Source organism: Macrosteles quadrilineatus, unplaced genomic scaffold (assembly GCF_028750875.1).
Source record: "Macrosteles quadrilineatus isolate MER2022 unplaced genomic scaffold, UCM_ALF_1.0 Scaffold_4__1_contigs__length_99947679, whole genome shotgun sequence".
Taxonomy (NCBI): Eukaryota; Metazoa; Arthropoda; class Insecta; order Hemiptera; family Cicadellidae; genus Macrosteles; species Macrosteles quadrilineatus.
Genome location: NW_026542597.1, coordinates 84,344,629 through 84,354,642, shown reverse-complemented (window position 1 = coordinate 84,354,642; position 10,014 = coordinate 84,344,629). Strand labels below are relative to the sequence as shown.

General features: G+C 39.0%; 1 protein-coding gene across 1 annotated transcript; it reads left to right on the top strand.

Moving 5' to 3' along the window:
* The first annotated feature begins 945 nt into the window (after positions 1–945).
* On the top strand, positions 946–2,268 carry LOC128993094 (uncharacterized protein F54H12.2-like). Its single transcript, XM_054416851.1, has one exon. The coding sequence runs from the start codon at positions 946–948 to the stop codon at positions 2,266–2,268; it is 1,323 nt and encodes a 440-aa protein (XP_054272826.1).
* Positions 2,269–10,014: the final 7,746 nt, after the last annotated feature.

The window sequence follows — 10,014 nt, the reverse complement described above, 5'->3', positions numbered from 1 at the left end:
TCCAGCGCACATTTATGTGTATTGCGACTTGATAGAGCCACAATTTATCGGCGACACTACAGCGCCATTATTGAATATAGTCAACATCAATATAGATACGTACAAGTACGGTTCGTACAATTCAGTGTCATTCACAAGTCCGCACTATGTACCCGTTATGAAATCCACATTTGAAACAGTGGAAATCGACTTGAGGGATCACACAGGGAAAAAACTGCCATTCATGTTTGGAACGTCGTACGTGAAACTTCATTTTAGGAGAGTGCAGCAGCAACAGCAGCAATAATGATAATCAATCTGAATGATCCCTATTTGGCATACTACCGACGGCAACAATTACAACAGACTGGCGGTGCTATCGATCGAGTATTTCACGGTGCACCATATCAGCGAGGACATGGAATCGGTAGTTTTCTGGGCGGTATGATTCGCACTATCGCGCCACTGATCAAGTCCGGAGCAAAATCGGTGGGACAAGAAGCGTTAAGATCCAGTGTTGGATTCCTAACCGATCTGGCAGGTGGTAAAATTACAGATCCAAAATCAGCCGCCAACTTACGACTTAGAGAGTTTACTGGATCGTTGAAACGTAAAGCTGACGAACAGATAGAACGTATTATGCTTAATGGCGGCGGAGGCGGCGACATTGGCGCGAGGAAACGACGCGTAACGCGTAAGAATAACGCGAAACGCGCAATGCGTGGCCGTGGCAGAAAGCCTGTTACACCACAGTCGTTGGCTAAACTTCTTAGGGTGCGGACGTCTACATCAAGAAGAAGAAGAAGAGTTGGAGGAGTGAAACACAAGAGACTAGTAGGGAGGATACGACGACGAGGAGGAGTAGAGCCAAGGAAGAAGGTGACTTTGCCGAAGAAACGTACTCGTCGCAGTAAAAATTCGAAGTCTATTGATATTTTTAGTTAGTTAAAGAAGGAGGAGAAAAAAATGTCGTTCCTACATCAAAAATCATGTGAGTGTGTCAAAACCGAGCTGGATTTATTCTCCTTACCACCTACGCAGACGAGTATTGAAAGTGGCAAATGGGTCCAGTACAAACCAATATCCACATTGACCGATGATGCGCCAATAGAGTTTGTAGTTCCGGGTAATGGTGATGAATACACTGACCTTTCACAAACAATGATACAATTGACCGCGTCTATTGTTAAATCTAACGGAACTGCGGTCACTACTGACGAAGAGGCGAAAACAGTTGGGCCGGTCAATAACTGGTTACACTCACTATTCAGTCAAGTTGATATGTTTATGAATCAAAAACTTGTTACTCCCCAAAACAACACATACGCATATCGAGCGTATGTTGAAACGTTAATGAACTATGGATACGATGCTAGAAAATCACATCTAACATGCAGTCTTTGGTACACTGACGATGGAATTGACATGAACGATTGTGCGGAAGAAAATGAAGGACTCAAAGCGAGACGGGAACTAACTAATAAAAGCCGTGAGATTGATATGCTCGGACATTTGCATGTGGATATTTGCAATCAGAATAAGTTCATGCTAAATGGCGTAGAGTTGAGATTTAAATTTATTCGATCAAAAGATGCTTTCTCCATTATGGCCAGTGCTGGTGAATTCAAGGTACATATTGTCGATATTAGTCTCTGGATTCGAAGATGCAAAATAAGTCCCACCGCACTGTTGGCGCACAGTAAAACACTCCAGACTGGTACGGCAAAATATCCAATCACACGAGTGGAGCTGAAAACATTCACACTACCCTCTGGAATACGTAACAAGACTTTGGACAATATGTTTCTCGGCCAAGTGCCGAAACGCGTCATAGTGGGAATGGTTACGAACGCCGCATACAATGGAGATTTTAAAAAGAATCCCTACAACTTCGAACATTTTAAAACAAACTTCTTTTGTCTATATGTTGACGGAGAACAAGTTCCATCAAAACCGTTACAGCCCCACTTTGAAAAATCAAAGGATAAATATGTTATGGCATATCATTCGATGTTCTCCGGTTCTGGTGTACATTTTAGCGATGCCGGCACTGTTATCAGTAGGGAAGATTTTGGTCAAGGATACTGCCTGATGGCATTCGACCTAACACCAGATTTATCTGCAAGTGACACTACACATTGGAATCTGGTGCGTAACGGTAGTGTTCGAATGGAACTCGGATTCGACGACGCGCTTACCGAAACTGTCAACTGTTTGGTTTATGCCGAGTTTGACAATGTTATCGAGATTGATCGACAGCGCAATGTAATTGTGGACTTTGGCGGTTAATCGATCAGTCTTCAATAAACATTCGTTTGAGATGGACCGTTTACGCAGAGCATTCAAGAAATTGAATATATCATCACCCATCATTGTGGACATTCAATGTTTCAAGGACAATCAAAATGAATATACACTGAAGGAAGTTTGCGTCTTGGAAGCCGACACCGGCGTACTACTTATGCATCATATTGCTAAACCACCTTACGATCGATCAGAGTTATCAGATGAAAAACTGAGGGAAAGCTACTGGCTCACAAAACACTGCCACGGACTACGATGGGAGTTCGGTGATATTGCGTACTACGAACTTTTTAACAAATTGACTGATTGTATATCAAAAAGACCGACGGTTTATGTCAAGGGATTGGAAAAGAAAGAATATTTAAAGCGTCATCATGTGATGGACTTTGTTACTACCAATGTAATCGATATCGGTGCAATTGGTTGCGAATCAATCACTTCAATCAATAATTTAATGTCAACAAACGTTTTACGATGTCGAAATCACAAGTCTACAAACAGTCGATGTGCGCTCACCAACTGTGTCGCAATACGTGGTTGGTTGCATTTGACAACAAATTTGGACGAATGTCTGGATACCAGCGGAGATGCGAGATCCTACTACTGTTCTTGTTTTAGCACCTCTACCAGTACAACAGAAACAGCATCTACTGCTACTATTGGTTATGATACTGTAGAATGAACACGCTACAGATTGAAAAATATCTAGCCACACTTCCTGTGCGCAATGTTGGAGTCTACGCTGCTGACAGAATCCCACGACGCATCTCACCACACACTGCAATAATTGTAAACACTGATCCACACAATGAAGGTGGGACTCACTGGGTGGCTTTCTATTTGAATCGAGAGGGGATGCTTGAATATTTTGATAGTTACGGCCAACCGCCATACTTACCACTATATCAAACATTCCTGCGACACAACGCTCATCATTACCTGTACAATCCATACCGACTTCAAGGTGATACGTCTTCAGTCTGCGCCCACTACTGTTTGGTTTTCCTGTATTGCAGCACACACTTCAGTATGAAGATGATGGATTTTGTTCAACTCTTTGATGAACACACTACTGATCGTAATGATAGAATCGTCAAAAGACTCTTTACTCAAATGTATCACAAGACAAACTAATCACTGTACTGTTGTAAATTATATATATTTTTAAATATATATATTTTTTATTACCAATAAACTTTTTCCTTTTGTCAAACAATATTTTCAGTTGTTATACTTTATTACCTGTGTTCATCATCATTATTATCATATTTTTAGTTTAAAGCGCATAGACTCTGATTATTTAAATGTGAAAACAAAATGATTTTTTCCCCTTTATTATTAAAATATTTCTGTTCAGAGTCTATGAATGCTGTTCAAAGTCTAATATTATACTATGAATGATAGGAAAATAATTACAATCAGAATTTGTGAAATAAATATATCTGTTTATTAACTAAAATACTATTTACAAATATATGCATACTTTTGAGGAGTCAGTGACTAGAAATATTTACACGTGACTTTGAAGTGGAAAAAATTAAAGAATTTATTTATCAAAACATCTTTGAATTGTATTCAAAATCTAATACTAATGAAGACTGTTCAATAAATAACTCTACCTAATATCACACTCATGCGGACCTTGGTCTACTAATCAATAATAATATATCAGTTATGATGGGGACAGAGGTTGTGGCGCAATTGGAGAGTATCGTATCCACTAAAGGGTCAGTGGCAGTAGTTAAGGTCCCTCAAGTATCTGTGGTACCCTTAATGGTGGTATTGCATAGTGTCCCCAAGGTAGCGTGTTGATACCATCTTCTGGCATTACGTATCGTTTGTCGTCAAACGGTGCCAGTGAGCGCTTCTTCACCACAACAGTGTATAAAATGTGGTGACGGCTTTGAAAACGTTGATTGTCTGTACTTTTAGTAGTTTTATTGTACAGACAATTCAAATAATCTTCTATGGTGAGATCACGCTTCACTACTGCTCTATTTACCCCTTTTGCTCTCTTCACAGGCGGCGGTATACAGTTGGCACCATCTCCGTTGTCTCCTTCAGGCGCACACGTTAAGATGCTATACGTGAAACAATACAGCTTCGACATCAGACCAATGAACATTTTAATGGCCACACCGGCAGCTTCGTCCTTAAACTTCCCCAGAACTCTAGCGTTTCCTCCGTCGTAACAAATGTGGTTCCGGGGATAGTTACTGGTGTCAAAGTCGTCCAAATGTTCTAACATGTCGCGGTATACGTTCTTAGTACGTATTGAATAATGGCAGCCATCGGTGTCCATGTAAATCATCGATATTCTATCGATTCCATACCTATCTACCATGTCATAATGGAAACCATACATCCACCTCTTACTGTGGTCCAGAATGCACATCCCTGCGTAGACGGGTTTGCTCAGTACTACCCGCACTTTTGACATATTCAGTATGGCAAGATTCTCATTTAACCAAATACGATCATTGAAATTAGCTTTTGCTACATACTTTGTATATGTTTTGCGGGATGATGCAATCTTTAAATCTTGATGTTTGCGCACATTCTGAAGACTCATACCGTAGACAGCGTTTACCATAAGTTTAAACATTTCTACCTCAAATTTATTTACAGCACGCTGTCTAAGTTCGGTATTCATAGTCACGTACGGTTTCAACCATGCCGACTGTTTAAAACGAATCACTCTGTGGATTCGAGTTACACGTAATCCATTCTCTATAGCTTGTTGTAGGTAGCGATAGTGAATTACATATTCCCTCTTATCCATCAGTGTGGCCATTAGTTTCTTCGATTTTCCTGCTCCACTATTGATAATTTCCTCCAACGAGTATGGGAGTTGGTTAATCGGCGCTTTGCATATCTCGGGACAGAATGGTAAATCCCTGTGTCGATCGTGCAGTGCTGGATCTCTGGGGTATTCTAGATCTACTTCCAGCACATATCCATATTCACCATCTGTTGGAATTCTTCCAATGTCCAAGTCGTCACATTCCTGACGTGATAACCACTCAAACTCGGAATGAGGGAGCAGTTCCGACATTGCCCACCCATAAAGGTTGTTTGCGTCATAATACATTATAAATGTATCGTCATCTCTTTCATCGCAATATTCACTTGATGCTGCTGCGTTCTGACCGTCTCGGTCATTGCCAATTGTTTCCATTCTGGTAAACTTATTGTTGGCAACAACGTGTCTAGTAACGCATTGGGTCAGTCCACCTCGAATACCCTTCTCAAAAAACAGATACATATCAATATCTTGTAGGGTATCAAGGATAACATCTGTCTTGAACATCATTACGTCCCAAGCATATGATGGTAGTGTCAAATAACGCGCTGGGTCCAATCCGTAATGTGTTAGACACATCTCTCGGAATCCCTCGAACACATCTGCTAATAGCAATACGTCAGTCGCCAAATAGATATCAGCATACTGTCCGAGGGTCGTACAGTCAAATTTCTCCCATACTCGCTGCGCATGCTCGTAATCCGCATCACTCACTCCTTCTCCAAATACACACTTTGGTGGAAGGACATCTTCTTCGAGCACCTCCATCGATGAAATGTACTCATACGGAAATACCCCTTTCCTCCTAAGCAGATCAAACTGTTCTTGATTGGGGTAGCGTGACTTTGTAATTTTTAATTTATCGGCCGGCAGGATTGATGCTAATGTCCCTAATGCTTTTGACATTAACCTATAGGAATCAACAAATTGTAGTTTGAGACCACCTTGCCGACCTGCTCCCGGATATTTAAATCGTTTGGAGAATGTGATATACTTTTCCTCCGTATTTGCGAGTACATTTATATTTCCTTTATCAACGGATAGCTCTCTGATGATAAAGTGAGCATCGTAATTGGATAAATTGTGGAGATAAATGTTGATAGTGTCCTGTTCCTTGTGGCGGATATTACAGGAACGGTGTGATGCTCCTCTGTAAGTATAGGGAGGAGAGTGTTCGTGATCTCTAACACGGGGGTCGAGTATTGTGAATTCTCGCTTGCATATGTAGCATACTGTTTGCTCGCGGAAAGAATCCTCTTCCACCTGTGTTAACCGTGGAGGGTCATTCGGCAGACGTTGCCCATACACTATATCACCAATCTTCTGTACGTCATCCCGTATCGATTTGATAAAGTGTTGGGCGGCATCTTCACCTCTGTACAAACGCAATTTGGAGAACGTCAAAGCTGTGTGATCATTGTCATCAGTATCACCATCACTTACATTTCTATTATCATCTCGAATGTAATAGGCGTATGCATATGGTACATGGACATTTCTGGCATTGTGCATTTCACCAGGTCGGTCTCGACGTGCTCCTCTTGCTAATGCGGGATCCCATACTGGCGGTGGAACAGTTGGCGGAGGATCGATTGTTTGTTCAGGCTCAAGAGGTACGAGTGCGCATTCAAAGTCAGCGTATATGGTGAATCGACTTCGTTGAGTGCGTTCGAAATTTTTAAAATGTATTGTTTTGTCTTCCGCAAGATCAGTTCTTAACGGAGCATTGTTAAAACAATATCGCTGATGCTCCAAAAGACGTTCCTCTCCTCTAAGACCTAACTTCGTTGGCCGATTATCGAAGTGTGCAAAACAGCGCTTACATATGTAAAGGCGATGTTCTCCTAGAGTCAGCTGGGATGAAACCAATCTCGTAAAGCTCTTGATCCAAACGTAGTGGGTAGTGACGTCGTTTGTTATAAGGAGTAGGTCAAAGTGATTGGCCAACTCACGATCTGCGACACGAAGAGGGTAGACAATGTGTTTGTCCGGGTCCATGAAATGATTCTTTTTCTTCTTATCCAGACCATACACATTAACACTAACACCTGGATTATTGCGCTCAAACGTGCGGATTTGGTTAAGACTTACAGGGAATATTAAGTCATTAAAGTTTAAATTTGCCCTTTCTCTAATTTCTGCTGTGAACATGTTAGGTGTTAGTTGACATTGACGATTATCAAAATATTTGGAAAGTATTGAATATTCAAAACAACGTTCATCCGCATCGTTTAGCACATTAACCGTTGCTTTTTTAATGGCGATATCATGCGGTAGTTGAATGAAAGAACTGCCTTTGAGCGGGCTATAGACATTTACACGGATTTGCATGTCCAAAACCCTTATAAAGCTCCAGCCAGATCCTTTCATTTCACATGTTTCCTTTTCTAATAATACATTTTGAATAAACTCTTGCACTAATTCGTCAATGTGAGACGATTGAAAAAAAGGCACATTTTTAGTTTTGAAAGATCGCCTGCATGTATCACCATGAACATTTACAAATTCACATTCTACAAATATATTACACTTAATAGCATGAGTGTGATTTAAAATAGTCCGCATGAGTGTGATTACCTTATCTCGAATGTCATTGAGGAACTCCAGCAGTGAGACGGTGTTTTCGGCAGGCTCGGATAAACAATAGGTTTTAAGTCGACCTTTGAACGCCGTCTCAATCTCCTCGAACCCTTGTGGAGCCAAATTGTCAGGAATTTCGTTCTGGTCATTAACATCATCCTCGTCACTAGTCGACTGAGGTGATGACAGACTGATGGATGGTGGGGCGGGTGAGGGCTCTACGATGTTGCTGGGCTCTGGCTGATTGATTAGTATCTCAAATCCGTTACCCCTGCAGCTGAAGCGAGTGTGTCTCCGTAATTTATCCTTCCTGGAGAATGTTCTCCCGCAACCGTCACATGTGTAGTCTGTATAAAAAGAAAATATATATATATTAATCCTAAAAATTCGGTGTGAGTAGTACTTAAACTTAAGCAAGATCCTTAAAGTTTATCTCAATTTATTAAATTACAGAGTTGTTGTTATTTCAGCGATTGAATTTTTATTGTTTTTAATAAAAATAAGTTTCGTAAACTATAAAATATTTGTTTTGATATTGTTTTTACGTTTAAACCTAATTAACAACAACCGAGCATAGCCAGGGGTATAACCAACCCCACTGTACTTTCTAGTAAACAGAAAATAATAGTATACTAACACTTAATGAAAAAAATATTTTTACTTTAAACAAAAGAGTGTAATAATAAGGAATATACTATATACTATATTGTTTTGTTATTGTACAAGGAAAGTGACAAAAGATAAATATATTTTTCATATTTTGACTGTGAAATAGTAAAACGTATTGGTTTTGAAATAAAATGAAATATGATATATTGTTTTGTTATAGTACAAGGAAAGTGACAAAAAGATAAATATATATTTCATATTTTTACTGTGAAATAGTTGGTATTGAAATAAAATTAATGAATAAAGTATGTAATTACTACTAGTATTTTAACAATAGAGTTCAAAGATAATTCAATACTCTATTGCTATCATACTAAAGGTTATGTATCGAATTATATTGAATTAAAACGATTGTACAGTTTATTGGTGATTTTATTATTTAAAACGTACCTATAAGGTGTGGTACAGTGGGTTGGGTTATCATCGGACAGTCTGGGGCAGTCGATGGTCCTGGTCTTGGAATGTAGTCGGGGGCAGTCGATGGTCCTGGTCTTGGAATGTAGTCGGGGGCAGTCGATGGTCCTGGTCTTGGAATGTAGTCGGGGGCAGTCGATGGTCCTGGTCTTGGATTGAAGTCGGGGGCGCTGGATGGTACAAGCTGATTAGTTGTGACGGTAGTAGTAGTAACCATGTTCTGTCTAAACGCAGGATTCTCCGGTTGTAGTGGTTGTTGGCGATGTACGCTCAGCATATGACGTTTCAAATCGTCACTTCGTCCAAACGATGACCCGCAGACAGAACAGGCTACAGTTGTGCCGTGATGTACGACTCTAGTATGACGCATCAAATTGTCCTTCCGCGTAAATACCTTGTCGCAGAGTGCACAAGTGAGACTACGACGCACGGTGTTAATATTCATCATCATCTGAAACCCAAAACAAATAATTTTAAACTACATACTAAAAACCTTTGATGCAATATTTTAATGTTTTTTTTTTTTTCAAGCGAGAGAAATATTTTTAATATCATACACTTGAGGTAATGAATCTAATTAGTTTTTTTTTATGTCAATCAATTCATATCAATTCACTACGATCAGAGCACTTCTGTTTAGTCAATTTCTTTTTGTAATATTGTTAATTTATTGGTTTTGAAATAAAATGAAATATGATATATTGTTTTGTTATAGTACAAGGAAAGTGACAAAAAGATAAATATATATTTCATATTTTTACTGTGAAATAGTTGGTATTGAAATAAAATTAATGAATAAAGTATGTAATTACTACTAGTATTTTAACAATAGAGTTCAAAGATAATTCAATACTCTATTGCTATCATACTAAAGGATAAATATATTGAAAGATAAAAATAAGTTTCGTAAACTATAAAATATTTGTTGTATTATGTACAACTATTAAAATTAATAAAATCTAAACTTTTTAATCCAAGTGCGATATTAAGTTATATATTTATCTCTTCTTCTTCCTAGTAAATTTAATTACCTGGAGTAATTCTAGTCACTTCTTTTTTACATTTGTTTAAATATGAAATACATAACAATAAATATAGATATAGTATACATAATGATATGTACTTACATTTTATGATTGAGAGTTTAAACCAAAATCTCGATACTGCTATGCACCTATCGACTGTAGAAGTGGGTTGGTGATTAGTCCGTCCGCACTACACGACTAATGGAAGCAGAATGATGTTTTAATGTAGGGCTGGGATTT